The sequence below is a fragment of the Bidens hawaiensis genome, unplaced genomic scaffold, assembly GCF_021521415.1.
Source record: "Bidens hawaiensis isolate Kalapana, Puna unplaced genomic scaffold, B.hawaiensis_p1.1 tig00000001_1, whole genome shotgun sequence".
NCBI lineage: Eukaryota > Viridiplantae > Streptophyta > Magnoliopsida > Asterales > Asteraceae > Bidens > Bidens hawaiensis.
The window spans coordinates 4,162,969-4,182,809 of NW_027491014.1; the positions used below are offsets into that span (position 1 = coordinate 4,162,969).

General features: G+C 37.1%; 1 protein-coding gene across 1 annotated transcript in view; it reads left to right on the plus strand.

The window, feature by feature from the left end:
- The first annotated feature begins 1,927 nt into the window (after positions 1-1,927).
- The window catches only part of LOC143596097 (uncharacterized), a 253,849-nt gene continuing 235,935 nt past the window's right edge, over positions 1,928-19,841 (plus strand). Inside the window, exon 1 of the mRNA XM_077075186.1 lies at positions 1,928-2,034. Within this exon, the coding sequence (XP_076931301.1) occupies positions 1,935-2,034 (100 nt within the window). The 5' untranslated portion in view covers positions 1,928-1,934. The remainder of the gene's footprint in view (positions 2,035-19,841) is intronic.

The window sequence follows — 19,841 nt, forward strand, 5'->3', positions numbered from 1 at the left end:
GCACAACATTTGTGCTTATGTTGATCAAGATGTACCTGATTTGGAAACATTTGGTGATATGTTGACTTTCTTACGATGATCAAGGATACACTATGCTATCACTGCTAGACCAAAGGCTGCATATGTTGAAGAAGATAAGATCATCAGGGCTACAATCAATCAAACCCCAGTTACGATTGATGTTGCAGTGATTCGCCGAGTACTTCAATTCGATGATAATGACGATTACCCGAGTGAATTTGACAGGTCATTAGTTAGAGGACTATTCACCCGTTTGCACTATAATGGAGATATTCTTAAGTCTATGTTGAATAAGAAAGGGGTGTGTGCACCATACAAGTATCTTCTACACGTTTTACTTCATTGTTTGAGTGGCCATCGGGGTGGTTTTGATGAGTGTAGACTGAGCTTGCAGTCGGCCTTTGTTGCTTTGATTCTTAACAAGCCGTATAATTATTCAGAGTTAGTATTTGATAATTTGAAGGAACAAGTTCAGCAAACTCTTTAGACGAAGAAGTTCTTGATGTACCCTCGCTTCCTACAACTTATTATTCAAGATTTGATTCCGAATTTGGCTATTGACTAGACGAGAGTGAATGATGTACTTCCTCAAGAACACATGACTGCTGACACTGTTCATCGCATGTTGACTTATAGAAAGGAGAAGCCACAGAACAAACGGATGATTGGTCATATAATCAATCCGAATTATGAATGTCCTCATAATGAACGCTGAATCCACGATGATTCGGATTCCGAGCGTGAAGGGAGAGAAGGTGGGAACGGTGATGGTGGAGATGATGATGATGATGATAATGATGGGAATGATGGTGATGGTGGAGCTGGTGAGGCAGCTCTTATAGAACAACAGGATGCAGTTGATGCGGCTCTAGCTGCCACCATTAAAGCTCAACTTGAAAGAAAAAGGAAAGGGAAGCGGTGGCAACTGGTGAGCCATCAAAGAAGCCACGTGTCTCTGAGGGGGATGGGGTGATTATCGGGGTCCCATCAACACGTCAATCAACGCCACAACGCTCGGTGGTGCCGCCTACTACTAGCACCCCGATGCTTACATTGACGACGACCCTGGTGACACACGAGAGGCTTGGTTTAATTCCTCAAATGGAGTTATCCGAGATACCAAGGCCTCCCGCTATTTTATCTACCATTCCCTCAACCGCACCCATGAGACCTTCTCCTCCTCCTACAACTACTCATCCTCCTCCACCTCCGCCAAGTGATCTCTCTTTTATGAGAATTACTCGGCCTCAAGGACCTGTTCAACCTGTTCACCCGTCCTTACACAACTTGCCACCAAGTCGTCAAACTGAAATGCTGATGAATCTTCTCCACCTCTACGAAAATCAAATGGCAGCAGACCGTCAGAATCAAGAGCGCTTCATGGAGAATCAGAGACGAATGATGAGTTACATTTCTTACTGCCAAAAGGAGACAAAATCCCTACGTGAGATTGTTACGTCTCAGGGGGTGAAATTGAAAGAGCAGGAGGAAGTTATTTTACAACTGACGTGTAAAGATGATGCACTGAAACGAATCAAGAAAGATGATGAAGATCTTGATGAGTCGGGTGCTGGGGTGAGCCGAAACAAGCTCATGGTTCATCTACTGGTACTGGTACTAGTGGGGGTGAAGATTCGAGCAAACAGATAATTATTTATCAAGATCCAACAGCCGCCTAGCCAATTGAGATGATTGCGGCTAACATAGTGATATTTGTGGATGGATCAGGAGTGGTTAAAAGTGTGGTGAATAGATATGAGTTAGAGGTTGGGGAGTTTGTGGAAAGAATGTTGACACGGGAGTAGATCTCTATACTGCTTGGGCTGAATGATGATCAGTTGAATGATTTAGAGGCTGAGCCCGATGTTGAGGTAGTGAATGAGGAAGGTTTGGATGTGGATCCATCAATTCAGATGAATACGGATTTTGTTTATGAGGATGAGGATGTAGAGATGGAGGATGTGACTGCTGAAGCGTATCCGGACTTGTATCAACACACAAACGTTGATCAAGGTGCCCGGTATTTCATGAAGAGGTATTTAAAGAAACTGAGGACGAACTGGAAAGGATTGTTCAGCGGACAGTAGTGCACTCAAAGAAATAACTGATGAGGATGTAGAAAGATGGTTCAAACATCATAAAGTGGGTAAAATTAGTAGTGCTTATCGGTATGTAGATCAAGAAAGGAAAGATACTGCTGCTGCATGGGTAAAGGCAAATCAGGTGACTACCTTCAAGACCGTTTCGAAGGTACATGGTGATATTGTCTCATGGGCTTATGATTCGGACCTTAAGGTATGTATAATCAAGTGGGAGAAGAGGGTCCAGTATTATGAGAAGATAAGAGACATTCTTACATTACCGCGGTGGGATGTACGTACCCTCGCGAGACGTCCGTTTATAAATCGTGGGGGTCACCAGGATGTTGATATGTTTCATCAGCACCTTCTCTTTGAAGTCAATCATGGTTTCAAGTTTTTCAAGCCTCAGGTTCCAAGACGAAAGCTTAAAGATGAGATTGACCCTAGGACTGGCTGGAGGAAACTTGTTTTGAAGGTGAAGCCGCCCAAGACTATGAAGCATGTTCCTGTGAAGACGATGCCTCAGGATATGCATCTATCCTTCAACTGTTGGTACTATGATAACCGTACCGGCGAGGCCATCATTTTTCTGGGTAGAGGTCTGAAGACTAAGCTTATCAAGATAATCGACCCGATGTGGTTGGTTAACTTATCAGAGACCGACAATGACGTGCTATACAGGAAGCAGGTCTTGTTTGAGCGGCAAGAAGATTACGACCTGGCTATGCAATTCCAACGAGTCGTTCGTGTGTGTCATGTACATGGTATTCATAGTTGCAGAGACTGGCCGTCCAAGCGCTTCAAATAAGTTAAAGACAAAGAGCTCAAGATGAGGGGTGTCTGTTAGTGAACGGTTTTGCGTCTTGAGTCTTTGTAACGATCGTTAATGTTTTGTTTATTATTTAATGTAATATTAGTTTGTTTAATAAGTTAGTTCGTTAAGTTAAAGGCTAGTTCGCTAGGGGATGTTAGCGAACTATTCAGTTAATGTAATTCCCTCCTGATTCGTTAGGGGATGTTAACGAATCAGGGGATGTTTCGCTATGTTAATGTATGTAATGAAGGGGAGGCTGGTTCGCTAGGGGATGTTAGCGAACCAGATCACCGTCTATATATAGTGAACTCTTGTTCACATTTTATTTAAGTTTTTGAGATAATTAACGATTTGCTGTCCAGATCTCTCTCAAGCTTCACCTTAATATTATACAAACAATACTACTAATATATACACATACTTATAACATTGAATCGATGTTAATCATGAGCTAGATCCGAAAACGTATTAATAGTATAAACATAGATCTTAGATTTGATCGTTGTAATAGTTATTGATATCGAGTTCCAACAACAACCGAGATGCCTCGTTTAGCGTGCAAAATCATTGATCACTCGAGAAACGTGAAAGCGTCTAGGTGTTGCCCAAAAGTCTAGGAAAAATATAAGCCGACCAAGGTAGGGGTAATGCCCAAATAAAATATTAATATAATATTAAAGGCTTAGACCTAGTTGAAGGTATACTCGATGCCTCGAGAATAAATAAAAGAAAATATAACAAAGAAAATATAAGAAAGAAATATAAATATAAAGTAATTATTTGTTATTAATATTATTTAAGTTTTTTAAATAATAACTAAAGAAATAAAGTATACGTTTCTTCGAGAAGAAGAAACGTAGTGTTTTAGAAACGTAAAGAAGTAAAACTAAAGGTTTAAAACATGCTAAAATAAAGAAAAGATGTTTTGAACTAAAGGTTCAAATAAGAAATATAATCGAGGTAAAGATTATACAAAAAAAGACTAAAGGTCTAAAGCTAGATTATTGATCTAGTAATAACAAAAAGGTTATACTCGTACTATAGGACCGAGTTAGCTAAAGAAAGACAACCCGATCAGTGAAGTGAAGCTGATCCTTTTCAAAGGTGAATACGCCCCAACTTTTATAACTTGTTTAATCGAGTCAAAAGAAATTGATTACATGAGATTACGTATCTCTAAAACATTATGAACAAAAGTAATCGCTGGCCCTCAGGTTTTCGTGTACTTTGTTTGGACCTTACATATGTGGAAGTCGGTGGGTACACCGCGCCACACTTGGTTATATGCCTCCGCCATGATGGGGCGGACTTAAGTTACGTCTGAGAGAGGGTAATCATGTGTATAGTAATGGTAGCTAAGTAATATCGAACGATGCGGTGTTTGATGAGCGTTTTCGAGTAGAGCTTAAGTTTGTAATTGTGATTTAGTTTTTAACTTGATTATTCCTAAGCCACGATGGGCCGAGACCTAAGTTATGTCTCGAGGGGTAGTTAAGTGAATAAAATAATTTATGCGTCAACTTATTCACAAGCATGTGTTGCTGACGTATTTTTCAAACTATTTTACAGGTAATGAAGGATAAGCGCTTGAAGAATCGAAGTCTTCAACAGGCGATCTGATGGCTTAGATCATTTTGTTAAAACATTAATTATGTCAATGGCAGTTTTTGTAAAACAAGTAATCTTTTGTAAACATTAACCGGGAACTTTTAATCCCGTGTTTTGATGATATGTAAATTTTAATATGTTAATACACGCTAATAGATTTTCGCATTAACCCGTAACTATGATTTATTTACAAAAACGGTACCAACTGTTGGTCACACGCCTAGGCCCAAGATGGGGGTGTGACATGTTGGTATCAGACCCATCGATCTTAGCAAATTAGGTATTATATAATAATAACAAAGCTTCGATCCAAGTGAATATGAATTATTATTACTTGTTTTATTTAAATAGGGATAAGATAGGTTGGTAACCTTTTCTATCCCTCCTAAAATCTAAACCACCCATAGACATCATTCAAGAAAATAATAGACGACTTCATTCGCGACGCAACGAGAGCTGCATGCCCTGAACCAATTACGAATGATAACATAAGTGAAGACTATTATGCAGATTTCTTCAATCAAGATCATCCGATTGAACGACCCAAACCGGTTTTCTTTCCCGGCACCGAACAACTACCGATCAATCTACCACGCGATCCACCGATGCAAGAGTACAATCCCCCAAGAACCTCAGGCTACCACCAGTCAAACATCCAGGAGTATCATCCATCCAACATTCCGATGTATCACCAATCCAATATCTAGACGTACCATCCGTCCAACGAATTGCTGGCCAATAAACAAATCAAGTTTAAACCAGAATCTGACTCATCCGACTGGATGCAATGCCACTCCGATCAAAGGCGATGGCAAACTAGAACATCTGTTTACAACTCCATCGATTCTCACCCCAATGCCTACAATGGACCTTCTCAAAGGCCAAAGATGTGAGTCATTCAACATACGAAAGATTTATTGATTCAATATATTATACACTCAAAACATTTTTATTCTCCTAATCGGATACAATCCTTCATTCATCAAGACTCGGTTATCATGAGCCAATCAAAACAATTTACACTCTATTATTGAATTGGTTTTCACCTAATAATCTTATCACGTTGCTATATTATCAAAATATCAAGTATTAATATTGCACAATTTAACAATCAAATGGCTTACTTATACTCATGGTATCATATACATCAACTATTAAACATATTTCAAGTATTCAACTACAAATTTTAATTTGTTAAAACATATCAAACTTTGATAAAAGTCATCCACTCATCAAAGTAACTCATTAATTTTCAATTGAGATTCTAACTTATCATTAAGTTACGAATAATCATCAACATAACACATTTAAGTTTTGTTTTACGCAATAACTCATATGAATTCTACACAACTATCCAATCTTCTCATTAAATCACATCTTTATTAATCATATAATATTTTCTCAACATCAAACAAAATCAATCATTTATTTCTATAACCGCCTCATGGCCACATGTTTAGTCAAGGGGATAGCTCCTACGATTTCTAAAATATAAACTCAATTTCTAAAACATAATACAATCAATTCAACCTTGATCATTAACTTTTCGCTAATTAATTCAATTCTTTTACCCCTACTCATTATCATTACAACAACAATAAGTAATGCAAGTCTAAACATAAACTATATGCTGTTAATCAAATTAACAATCAATCTCATCATAAACATAGCGTCTTAGATAAGAAATGTTACTTTAAAATTCACTCGTTATGTTCCACTTGCCACTGTCATTATTCAATTAAACCCTCATATCGTTTTGTACCCAATGTAATCGTTCGGCTATCCTGTTAATACTTGCCACATACCACAAGACGTTCCTCAACGGTCTATGCTGTCTAATTCTAAAACCCATGCTACGACATTTGCTCAAACTTTATACCCTGCTACCTGTAGTTGCTGCAACTATGGAAATCATAATCACCTACGCCATGCGAGTTCCGGATTTAATCGTGTTCATTAAGCCCAAAATTTCCAAACTTATTCTATTAACCCTACGTTGCAACCTAATCAAAATATTTCAATTCAGTTAACTTCAATTATTCAATAATTTTATAGGTCTAAGTAATCAAGTTATTTTAATCAGATAAATCAAATCAATCATAAGTAAGTTTATCGAAGAAGATGTTTTTGCCATATTTATCTAAACATATTTTATCTTTCTTAATCGTGCATGATAACAAATCTTCATTCGATTTTTGGATTTAAACAATTTCAATTCTACTAATTTATTAAGTTTAAGTGATTATGCTCATACAATAAAATCTATCTTTTCAAATGACAACCGTCTATAACACCGTACTCCTAGTTTATGTTAGTACACGGTTTTGCGTCTCGAGTCTCTGTATTTATCGTTTAATTTAATGTAAAAGATATTTATAATTAAGTTAGTTCGTTAGTTGATGTGTCTAGTTCGTTAAGGATATTTAACGAACTAGACTATAAGTTAAGTTTCCTCCTGATTCATTAAGGATGTTTAATAAATCAGGGGGTGGTTCGTTAGGTTTGTTTATTTAATGTAATGTAACGAAGTGGGTGGCTAGTTCGTTACTGAATGCGTAACGGACTAGACTCATCTTCCTATTTATAGAGGATCAGCCATGCATAATTTAAGTTTTGATTTTAAGATATCGAACCTCTGCCCGATTGTTCTCTCAAGCTTCATCTTAATTAATATCTCAATAATATATATACACATATCTATATAACTAATACTAATACATAACATTAATACATAATCATTATAGAGCATCATGAAGTAGATCCGTTTATAGTTATTAGACCTTAGATCTGTGCTAGATCCGGGTGTTTACAAGTGGTATCATAGCTTTCGGTTGCTCGATTTCTCTTGATTTGATTGTCAATTAGGTAATTAAGGACTGTTAATTGTTATTTTGGTATAAAGTTGTGTTTGGATCAGATTCAGTGTGAATTGATTGAATCTGGATTGATTTGTATTGATATGTGATCGGTAAAGTATTTGGAGTGTATTGTGAGTAGAAATTGGAATTTGAATTAGTATTGGGCTGTTTTGGTTTGAATTGGGTTTTGGCTGAAATAGAGGTTTTGATTTTGATTTAATTCCGTGTGAATTTGATTGGAGTATGGATTGATTGGACTGGATTTGTGTGTGATAAGGTCTTGGGAAGGATTTGTGATTTGGAATTGGAAATTGGATTGGTTTTGGATTGTTTTTGATTGGATCTGGATTTGGCCGAAAACAGAGTTTGGTTTTGGCTAGATTTATTACGAGTTAAGTTGATTTAGGATACGGGATGTTAAGATCTGAATTCGTGTTATGTTTCCGAGTATTTCGATAGGTATTATGAGTAATTTGGTAAAGTATTGAAACAGTATTACAAATCTAGGTTTTAGTTTGGTGTTCTTATTTTTCCAGAAATCTGGAAATTCAATATGAAGATTTGAAGATCTTCATCTATATTTGGTGATTCGTTATCTCCTTGCCAGTTCGTTATGTATTGTTCATCAATTCGTTACATGTTCTAATCCGTGTCAGTCAATTCGTGTGACATGTGTCCTACTTCGTTAACTTTAATTCCAACAACTTTTGCCACGTGGCAATAGTTGTCAGAGTTTGTTACAACGGTTTTTAACAACCTAATTCGCTATAGTTGTCTCAATATCAACTGTAGCTAATTCGTCATCTTGGGAAGGATTTGTGATTGGGAATTGGAAATTGGATTGGTTTTGGATTGTTTTTGATTGGACTGGATTTGTGTGTGATAAGGTCTTGGGAAGGATTTGTGATTTGGAATTGGAAATTGGATTGGTTTTGGATTGTTTTTGATTGGATCTGGATTTGGCCGAAAACAGAGTTTGGTTTTGGCTAGATTTATTACGAGTTAAGTTGATTTAGGATACGGGATGTTAAGATCTGAATTCGTGTTATGTTTCCGAGTATTTCGATAGGTATTATGAGTAATTTGGTAAAGTATTGAAACAGTATTACAAATCTAGGTTTTAGTTTGGTGTTCTTATTTTTCCAGAAATCTGGAAATTCAATATGAAGATTAGAAGATCTTCATCTATATTTGGTGATTCGTTATCTCCTTGCCAGTTCGTTATGTATTGTTCATCAATTAGTTACCTGTTCTAATTCGTGTCAGTCAATTCGTGTGACACGTGTCCTACTTCGTTAACTTTAATTCCAACAACTTTTGCCACGTGGCAATAGTTGTCAGAGTTTGTTACAACGGTTTTTAACAACCTAATTCGCTATAGTTGTCTCAATATCAACTGTAGCTAATTCGTCATCTTGGTTCGTCACCTAATTCCTTAACAGTGTCTTAGTGATTCATTAAGGAAACTCAGCAATTCTTTACCTTAATTCGCTAAGATTTTACTTCCTTGATTCGTTAAGGGATCACCTGATTCGTTAACCTATTTCGTCAATCTAATTAGTTACATTGACTTAATTCGTTGACCCAGTTCGTTATAACCTTTTTCATGTGACACTATTCCAGATTTGTTAAACTTCCAGATTCCTTAAAGTTATTTCTGATTCGTTACTGTTCACAGTTCGTTAAGACATTTTCAAATTTAACCCTTGACATTTGAATGTCTTATCATTTCTCAAAATGGCTGGTGTGTATGCTTTAGCTTCCCAAAATATGTTAATGCAACAAATGTTGCAGCTGGACATCGAGATTGGTTCCCATTCAAAATGTCCACGTTTAATGAAATTTAGTGATTTTGCTAAGTTGGAACCCCGTTTCCATGCTCATCTAGGGTCGGTTCACCCTGATTGTTCGTATTGCTTGGATGAGGTATATACCGTTCCAATGATTGGAGATGAGACTATCGGATTGACACCTAAGGCTATCTCTCAATACTCTCAAGAAGAAAAGAAATCATTAGAAATTGAAACAAAAGCCTACTCTACTCTTACAATGGCTTTACCCGAAAACAGTTTTTATCAAGTTGGTAGCATAAAGATTTGTGCTTCGTTATTCCAACACATTCGTATGAGGAGTATGGGTAATACTGCTGAAAGCAAGAAGGTTATGCTCAAGTTTCAATTTAGAAACTTTAACCTACTTAAGGGTGAGACTGTCAAAGAGATGATAACAAGGTTTAATCATTTGATAGCTGAAATGGACAAGATGAAGTTGGAAACTTCTGAAATTGATAAGATTGATACTATCAAAAGTGCTTTACCGAGTTCTTACTCAACTTTATTAATGGTTCTGAAAGAGAATAATTATTTCAACAATGAAGATCTGATAGCATCTGAATTCATGCAAAAAGATCGAAGCACGAGTATACGATCTTAAATGTCAAAAGTCTTCTAAGGATAATCAAGATCTTGCCTTTTATGGTGGAAGTATGCCGTTGAGTTCAACCATTTCTCATATCACCGCATTTCTTACACAAAATGCAAGTGATAATGCTACAACTATGTATAGTGATCCATGTGCTTGTTTCTACACTGCTGGAAATTCTGGGTCATCTGGTGCTTCTGGTTCATCTGGAGGGTTTGGAAATTCATCACCTGCAAATCAATTCTCATCACAACCAAATGTGAACATGAGGGAGGCTGAACAAAACTTTGTTTCTTGTCTGCCTTCATGACTTCATATGAGAATTTGGTTAGTAGTAAGATTGCAACGAGCGATTTGACTGATGAAGACTATGATCAAATTGATCCCGATGATTTGGAACTTATGAAATTTAAGTGGAATATGGCTATGATTATCAGGAAAGTGAAAAATTTTATGCAAAGAACCGACAAAGATCTTCCATCATTAAACAAGAAGTTGGGTTTTGATAAATTAAAGGTTAAATGCTATATCTGTCAAGAGTTTGGGCATTTTGCTAAAGAATGTGATAAGCCAAAGAAGGAGTACACCGGTCCCAGAAAGCAAGATCAGAATTCATCTAGAAAAAGTGGAAATGATGCGGGAAAGTCTTCTTGAACTAAATAATCTTCTTCTGGGTCACAAGCTATGCTGTCCAACATGGATGGAACTAATTGGTCACAAAGACTTCTGTGTAATGATAATCTAGCTAATCTGGCTATTTCGAGTCAAAAAAAACTTTTGAAGATGCAAGTGGGAGTGAGCTATCGCCCGACAATGAAACTGAGTCTGATTCTAACGACTCGTGTGGAAAGCTTCCAACTACTTTTGCATGCATGGCAAAAATCAATGAGGTTAGTTCTTCTGTTTCTTGTATTGACTGTGAGAAAAACAAGCCTAAGTTAGATTCCTTGAAAAATCACAATGACTGTTTAGTGAAAGAAATTGCTTCACTTAAGGATACTTATCGACAGTCTTTGGAATCTCAAATGAGATCTCGAGAAAATTGAAGCCTTGTCGACAAGTAACCATGATCTCAAGGCCGAGTTATCTATTAAAATGACGATCAACGATCAAAAGTTTCAAGAAATTTTGAAACATAGATCAAAGATAACCGAACTTGAGAATGAGGTTCTCGAGTTAAAGAATAAATTGGGCAAATTAGAAACTCTTCCGTTTTGCTAAACGAAATAATAGAAGTATCTGGTAAGCAAAAAGATTCAAAGAAAGGTATAGGTTTTGTTGAAATTCCACCACCTTTTCAGAATGATTATAAACTAAATCCTTTTGCTAGAAAAGAAGAGAATGTGATTGTGAAAGAACCTGTGACTTCAGAAAAAGATAAACCAGTTAAACCTGAAACTGTTAAAGCCCAATCTATAACTCAAAAACCTCATGTTGAAAGCAACAAAGTCTTTGTTGAAACTGTTGATAAAGTCATCATTGAGGATGTGTTTGAATCTGAAGTAATACACAAGAACAAGAATATTCCAAATTCTAATTACATTATTTGTGAACCTCATGAATTTGAGGAGGCTGTGTATGGTTCACACACAACTCAGGTGAGAAAAGAATATCATGTTTAGGTTTAACTAGTGAAACCTAAGAAACCAGAAAAGTCCAAAATTTCTGACGAGGATTTGTTACGTTTCATCAATCCTAATGTTTCCAAGCCATCAACTGGTCGTGTGTTTAATTTAAAAGGAATAGACACGATGTTCACTAAGAAAAATATTCCGATTAGTATCATTAAACCGAAACTGACTGAAAGTGTCTTTCACAATGAAACCTCCAAGATTCAAGATCTTGAAAGTCAGTATGCTTCTTCCAAAACATCAAACACATCAAATCCACCGGTTAAAGCTAAAAAATTCTTAAATAATGCTAAGAAAGTTCAGTTTGTAAAATCTACTGGAACCGACACTTTGCAAAGCTTTTCAAATTGATCTAATCTTGAATTTTATTTGAAAAAGAAACCGGTGTCGTCTGATGATTTGGCTAAGAGTTTTACTAAGAACGTGAGTCATCAACCTTCTATGGCATCTGCTTTTGCTAAACCTCAAACTGATCGTATGGACATGCGAAGCTGATTTCTTTGCGGTCAAGAAGGTCATGTTGTAAGAAACTGTGGACAGAAGAAATCTCAGAATCTTCATCCATTTGTCAAGGACCGATCGAAACCGGTTCCTTTGATAAAGAAGATTTTAAAGTGACCTTTTTCGTGTGATGATGATACTCACATCATGTTCTCAAATGTTAATCCAAGAAAGGTAGTTCATGTGAATGAAATTTATGGTCAAGTTAAACCAAAATTTATTCCAACTGAACCGATATGCAAGAACGTGAACTCAAATGTCGTTCAAGCTGCTTATCTGAGACGAAAGTCTAAGAAGCCTGTAACTTATTCTCAAGTTGCTGAACAACATTTAAATTCAACTAAGTTTAATGTTTCTCATGGAAACCAAAAGGTGCCTAAGTCTGAGGCCTGGGCTGCCTTTTTGAACTAATCATTTTCTTTTGTGTTTAGGCTACATCCAAGACCATATCTGGTGAAAACTAGATTATGGATAGCGGATGTTCTCGTTATATTACTGGAAATCTCGACCTCTTAACAAATGTAAAAAATATTCAAGGGGGTTATGTGGCGTTTGCTGGGAATTCTGGGGTATGATCACACAAGAAGGTGAAGTTTCAAATGGCCACATTACATTTGAGAAGGTCAATTATTGTGACAAGGTAGACCATAATTTATTAAGTGTGTCGCAAATTTGTGACTAGAAATACACCACGGTATTTACCGATAAAGAATGCCTGATTCTGAAACCGGGATATGTGATTCCCGAGGACATGGTTGTCATGCGATCACCTCGATCAAATGATATTTATGTCTTAAATATGAGCTCTAAAGTATCAACATCTATCGAAACATGTTTTTGTCTCAAAAGCAACCGAGAAGGACTCTATTCTATGGCATCGTAGAATGGCTCACATTCATGTTTGTAATATGAACTATCTAATGGTGAATGACCTAGTTGAAGGTGTGTCTTTGAAAAACTTTAAGTTATCCGACCACTGTGTTGCTTGCAAAAAGGGTAAACAATAGAAAAAGTCGCATCCATCTAAGTTATTGAATTCCATTTATAATCCTCTTGAGCGACTTCATATGGATATTTTTGGTCCAGTGAATCGTGCTAGTATCTCTGGAGATTGGTATTGCGTGGTAGTTACCGATGATTATTCAAGATACGCATGTGTCTTATTTATGAGTTCGAAAGATCAAACACATGTTCTTGTTCAAAATTTAATCACTAGGATCGAATCACTATACAAGCAAAAAGTGAGGAGAATTCGAAGTGACAATGGTACTGAATTTAAAAATATAGTATTGGATTTCTTTTGTGTACAAAAGGGAATTCATCAAGAATACAGTGCCCCATATGCACCACAACAAAATGGTGTTGCTGAAAGGAAAAACAGAACTTTGATTGAAGCTGCTAGAACTATGCTTTCCGATTCTAAGCTTCCTGTCCAATTTTGGAATGAGGCGGTGAATACTGAGTTTTATACGCTCAATCGGGTAATAACTGTTAAGAGACTCAAGAAGACGAGTTATGAGCTTTTGAATAATCGAAAGCCAAACTTAAAGTACTTGGAACCTTTTGGGTGTCCTTGTACGATGTTGAAAAAGGATGTGGGTAAGTTTGATGAAAAAGCCATTGTGGGGTATTTCTTGGGTTATGCACCTCCAAAGAAACGGGTATTTAATTTCACTTCTGGTTATGTTGAGGAGTGGTACCATGTGGACTGTCAAAAATACACCACACCTCCTCAAGGGAAAGGTCCCGATTGGATGTTTGACTATGATGGCTTATTTAATTCATTTACTCCAACTACTGAACAACCAGATGAAGACCTGGTTCGTGCATACTTTGAAGATCAACTGGTAATCCAAAGATTTTCAAGTTCTAATGATGTTGAAGCTCCAACTGATGCTCCAACTGAAGATCCTCTTGATGATTTTCCAGTTCCCTTTCATAATGCATCTACTTCTTTTGATGATAATAAAGTTATTGAACTTGATAGTGATGATTCATATCATGAACTTGGATAGCATTACACTAATTTATTCAAAAATGTTTTTATTCCTGAGAATCCTACTGTTAGAATTCATAATTATCATCTAAAGGAAAACAGCATTGGAGAACTTGATGCGGCCGTTCAAACATGTCATCAAGTTGCTTCGTCGAGTGAGAATAATGTATTGTGTGCTTATGCAGATTTACATTCGTCTGGAATTGTATATATTTCCAAATTCACTTGCTTTCTATCCCAAGTTGAGCCAACGACACCTCGTATGGCACTTCAAGATCCATCTTTGGTAGAATCTATGCAAAAGGAATTGCAACAATTCGCTCGTTTGGGTGTTTGGGATCTTATCGACAAACCCGCTAGAGTTAAGAAGCCTATTCCAACTAAGTGGGTATTTAAATGTAAGAAATACGATCATGGGGTGATCGTGAGAAACAAGGAACGATTAGTGGTGCAAGGTTTCCATCTGCAAGAGGGTATAAACTACACTGAGGTATACGCTCCGGTTGCAAGACTGGAAGCTATACGTATTTTTCTGGCTTATGCGGCTTACAATAATATTGAAGTCTATCAAATGGGTGTTAAAAGTGCTTTTCTCAATGGTGAACTACACGAGGAAGTGCTTGTGTTACAGCCATCTGGCTTTGAAGACCTTGATTATCCTGACCGAGTTTATCACTTAAACAAGGCACTATATGGTCTACATCAAGCCCCGAGAGCTTGGTATGGCGCGCTTGCCGACCATCTGACATATAACGCTTTCAAACGTGGGACTGTTGACTGCACTTTATTTTACAAAAACATTGGTGATGATCTTCTCCTCATTCAGATTTATGTCAACGACATTATCTTTGGGTCAACAAACGATGCGTTATGTAAGGGGTTCGAAATGTTAATGCAAACCAAGTTCGAGATGAGTTTGATGAGAGAGATGAACTTCTTTCTAGGGTTGCAGGTTCACCAGTCTGCAAAAGGAATCTTCATTCACCAGACTAAGTATGTGAACGCTGTCTTTAGCCGATTCAAGATTACTACCGGAAAAAAACCCTTTTACTCCTCTTCCCGTGGGTCACAATTTATCACCGGATGAATTGGAGGATATTGTCGATCCTACCCTCTATCGAGCTATGATTGGTTTGATGTATTTTACTACTTCTCGACCCGACATAATGTTTGCTGTTTGTTTATTTGCTAGGTACCAAGCTAGTCCCCGAGTGACTCACCTGGCAGCGGTCAAGCGTATTCTTCAATATTTGAGGGGCAATCCAGACACCAGGTTATGGTACCCCAAGGACGATAACTTCGATCTTACCTCTTATTCTGACTCAGACTATGGAGGATGCAAGATTAACTTTAAATCGACTACAACATGCTGTCAATTCTTAGGAAGCCGGCTTGTTTCCTGGTAGTGAAAGAAGCAGACAACGGTCTCCACTTCAATCGCCGAAGCTGAGTATGTTGCAGCCTCGAGTTGCTATTCCCAGGTTTTGTGGATACAACAACATCTTCACGACTATGGTTTGAAGTTTCTTACTACTCCCATTATAATTGATAACTCTGCTGCCATTAGCATCACCAAAAATCCCGTACAACACTCTAAAATGAAATATATCGAAATTCGATATCATTTCATATCGAAAGTACATACTGATTTTCAAAAAGCCGATCTATTTACCAAAGCTTTTGACGAAACGCGTTTTCAGTTTTTGCTTGGTTTAAATGGATTGAAGACCCTTTCTAATATCCTGAAAAAAGGATAACTATCTTTGTTGGTGCATTCTGTGACCGTCGCTATGCAATTCTGACCAGCGGATCGTCACAGGCGAAGTTAGCACAACTTCGCCTAGGCGAAGTTATAACAACTTCGCCAACGGCGAAGTTGTAACAACTTCTGCCTTAGGCGAAGTTATCACAACTTCGCCCTAGGCGAAGTTATGAACAACTTCGCCTACTGAAGCCCAAGCCCGTGAAGATTGTCTATATATACATGTGTCGTGTTAGGTTATAGAGGGTGAATCCAGTAATTCAGAGAGTGTGTGTTACAGTTTGAGTGTCAAGAGAGAGCAAGAGAGTGAGAGTCGTGTGAGACGACCCGAGGTAGAGCTCACCTCGGGTCAGTCGTGTTTCTGTTTATGTTATGGTATGTAACGTGTTTTATTATTATATGAATCTGCAGATTTGATTATCCATTCTTGTATTTGTTTGTGTATTTGATCGTGTACGTGTTTGTGTTCTTCGTCTATACACCAATAAACGAGTCTAGGAGGATTCCGCACTCCTAGACCTCGTGCGGATCTCGTATCGATCAGCACCGGGACTAACAAGTGGTATCAGAGCCTTAGGCTCTTATGCTATGGTTCGAGATCTGCGTTTTGGTGTTTCTGGCACGTTTCTGTGCGTTTCTGGCCGAACAGCGCCGCAGGCGAAGTTATTGTTCATCAGGCGAAGTTATTGTTCATCAGGCGAAGTTGCCGTCACTGTTCGTAGGGTTTCAGCGAAGTTATGAACAGGCGAAGTTATGAACAGGCGAAGTTATGAACAGGCGAAGTTATGAACAGGCGAAGTTATGGCCAGGCGAAGTTAGCAGCCAGGCGAAGTTAGCAGCCAGGCGAAGTTATGGCCAGGCGAAGTTATGGCCAGGCGAAGTTAGCAGCCAGGCGAAGTTATGGCCAGGCGAAGTTATAGCCAGGTGAAGTTAAAAAAAAAAAAAAAAAAAAAAAAAAAATTATTAAAAAAAAAAAAAAAAAAAAAAAAAATTGTTTGGAGTTTTCGTCTGTATGGCCAGGTGTACACGATTATTGTGAGACCAGAGATGTTGTTCCGTCAACGAGTGATCTTGTTATCTCTTGGTCTTACGTGTGAACAAATACGTGTCAACTCTGGATTTGGAGTTGAGGTTGTGAATGGGATATTGTTTGAAACTGGATATTGACACATATTCGGGTGTTTGTGGGCAATGAAATTGTTGTTGTTCGAGGTTGACCAATTGAAGAAAGTCAAATTCAACTGAAGGTTTTTGTCATTACTGGATTGCGGTCAGAGCATATTATTTATGTTATTTTCAAGGCGTTCGAGAATTGGATCCTGAAACGTGATGCTTATTTATACGAGTGAAGATTCTGGAACAAGTTGGATTTAACCGGGAATTAAAGTGTCTATGTTCTTGATTGTTATCCCTGGTGATTGAAGATGCTTCGGATTAATTAATGGTCATGTGTTAGATTCTGTCAAGGTGGTTTTGTGATGAAATTGATCACCTGATGTTGAGTAGTTGAAGATTAAACCTTATCGTATGCCGACGAGTTGGTGAAGTTGTGGAGGAAGCCCAACTTCATGTGTTGGTGAAGTCAGATGGACTCACGTGATTGGTTGAGATGATCTATTGGCACGAGGATGCATGCATTTCAAAGACCTCAATCGTTATAGTCGGAGAAGCTTACACTGAAGGGGAGATCTGATATGGAAGACGCTGGGTGATTGGTAGATTTGTGAAGCTACAGGACAGATTCAGACACGGCTGGTTGATGAACAAAACAGAAGATCGTCAGTTAAGAGGGAGTCTGTTAGTGCATGTTTTGTAACAGATGATCTTTCGTGTTTGTTAGAATTGAGAGCAACGGTCAAAGGGGAGACTGTTGGTGCATTCTGTGACCGTCGCTATGCAATTCTGACCAGCGGATCGTCACAGGCGAAGTTAGCACAACTTCGCCTAGGCGAAGTTATAACAACTTCGCCAACGGCGAAGTTGTAACAACTTCTGCCTTAGGCGAAGTTATCACAACTTCGCCCTAGGCGAAGTTATGAACAACTTCGCCTACTGAAGCCCAAGCCCGTGAAGATTGTCTATATATACATGTGTCGTGTTAGGTTATAGAGGGTGAATCCAGTAATTCAGAGAGTGTGTGTTACAGTTTGAGTGTCAAGAGAGAGCAAGAGAGTGAGAGTCGTGTGAGACGACCCGAGGTAGAGCTCACCTCGGGTCAGTCGTGTTTCTGTTTATGTTATGGTATGTAACGTGTTTTATTATTATATGAATCTGCAGATTTGATTATCCATTCTTGTATTTGTTTGTGTATTTGATCGTGTACGTGTTTGTGTTCTTCGTCTATACACCAATAAACGAGTCTAGGAGGATTCCGCACTCCTAGACCTCGTGCGGATCTCGTATCGATCAGCACCGGGACTAACAATCTTTATTTTTGGTTTATTTTTACCTTAAATTCTATTTTGGTTTTGGATTTTAGGGAGTGAAAATAGAAAATACAAAAATATTGTGCTTTTAATTTCTATAGATAAAACCAAAAAAACATTAAAAATTTGAAAAATAAAAAAATAGTGTGTTTTCATGTTTTTCTTTAAAACTTTGAAAATCGAAAATCATTTTAAATTCCGAAAAAGATAAAAAGATTGTGTTTTTGTTTGTTAAAAAAAAATCTGAAAATTAAAAAAAAAATATTGTGAAGTTTTTATTTTTATTTATTAAAAAATTTGAAAATTCAAAAAGATTGTGAATTTCTTGTTTGTACAGAAAAATCCGAAAAAGACAAAAAGATTGTGTTTTATGTATTTCAAGAGAAAAACCAAAAAGATTTTTGCATACGTTCGCTAAAAAGTATGTAAATTACTCATATTTGAAGGACATATAATCGTATATGTTTGGTTTTGATAATATCTCGTAAATGTTCGGGATAGCCATTTACCAGACAATGGAAAGTAGTTAGGGCGTTCGTTATGCGTTTTTACTTTATTTTCTCGCTAAAAATTATGTCGGTTATTTAAGTTTGTGGAGCATGCTTGCATGTATGGGTCCTGTTATCTACTTGTAGATTGATAGGATAACCAATAATCTATAGACTGAAAGTGACTGGGGCGATTAAATTCATTTTGTTTTATGCTCCTCAAAATTTTGAGTTTTTGAAGCAAAAAAAGAAAATGATAGTCAAATTGATTGTTTGACCCCATATCCAGTAAGAAATAAGTTTAAAAGACTGAGTGCTTAATCATTGGTGCATTGATAGGTCTTAAACAAGCCGTTAGAGTAAGTAAGTGATATAAATATAAAGAAAAGCCAAATTGAAAGAGGTGTTAGTCTCTATCAAAAATCTCGGTGAGGATGGCAGGAATGTAATAACCTGTCATACTCAAGCCTTATAGTTGTTTGATAATTCAAAAATATAATAAAGCAAATAACAAGCGTTAGGATTCTGGACACTATGAGTCTTTATGCGGCTTAATCATCTGGGTATTCATAAGCATGAATATTTCACTCTCTTTTAGAGCAAACCCAAAGTCATTAAACTTGATCACTGCTGTACTTTGGAGAATCTAAATTACTAACTTGATCAAAATCCGTTGTTAGTCATACATCTGTTACACCCTTGCGCGCGCCTCATTACCAATAGGAAACGGACCCCAGGGGATACAATGTATGTAAGCCGACAGATGGACTCGTGCATACTCACTTACAGTAAAGGAAACCTGATGCATTGCTCGAAAATTTTTTAAATTCAAATTTTGATCAACACTATAATGGTTTAAGTCAAGTTTTGGTGATATGGAAAAAATCAAATTAAGCTTGACCCGAGATTAGAGGCTGATAGTTTCTGATAGTCTGTGCACTAATTGAACAATTAACCGTATCACAGAAATGCTTGAAAGTTTGTTATAAGATTTACGTGGAAAACAATATCAATGACCGACTTAACACCAGTCACAATATCCCTGAAATATAAAACTGTGATGGAAGGGAAGTCTGGTCAATATGATTCTCTGCTCAAACTCAACAAAAATCTAAAAATATGTAGTGCTTTTGAAAAACCATACAAAAACATAAAAACATTTTCTATTCTCTGTTTTCATTTTCGGTTATTTCTTTTGTAAATATTTTAAGTAAAAAGTTCAAAATACCAAAAG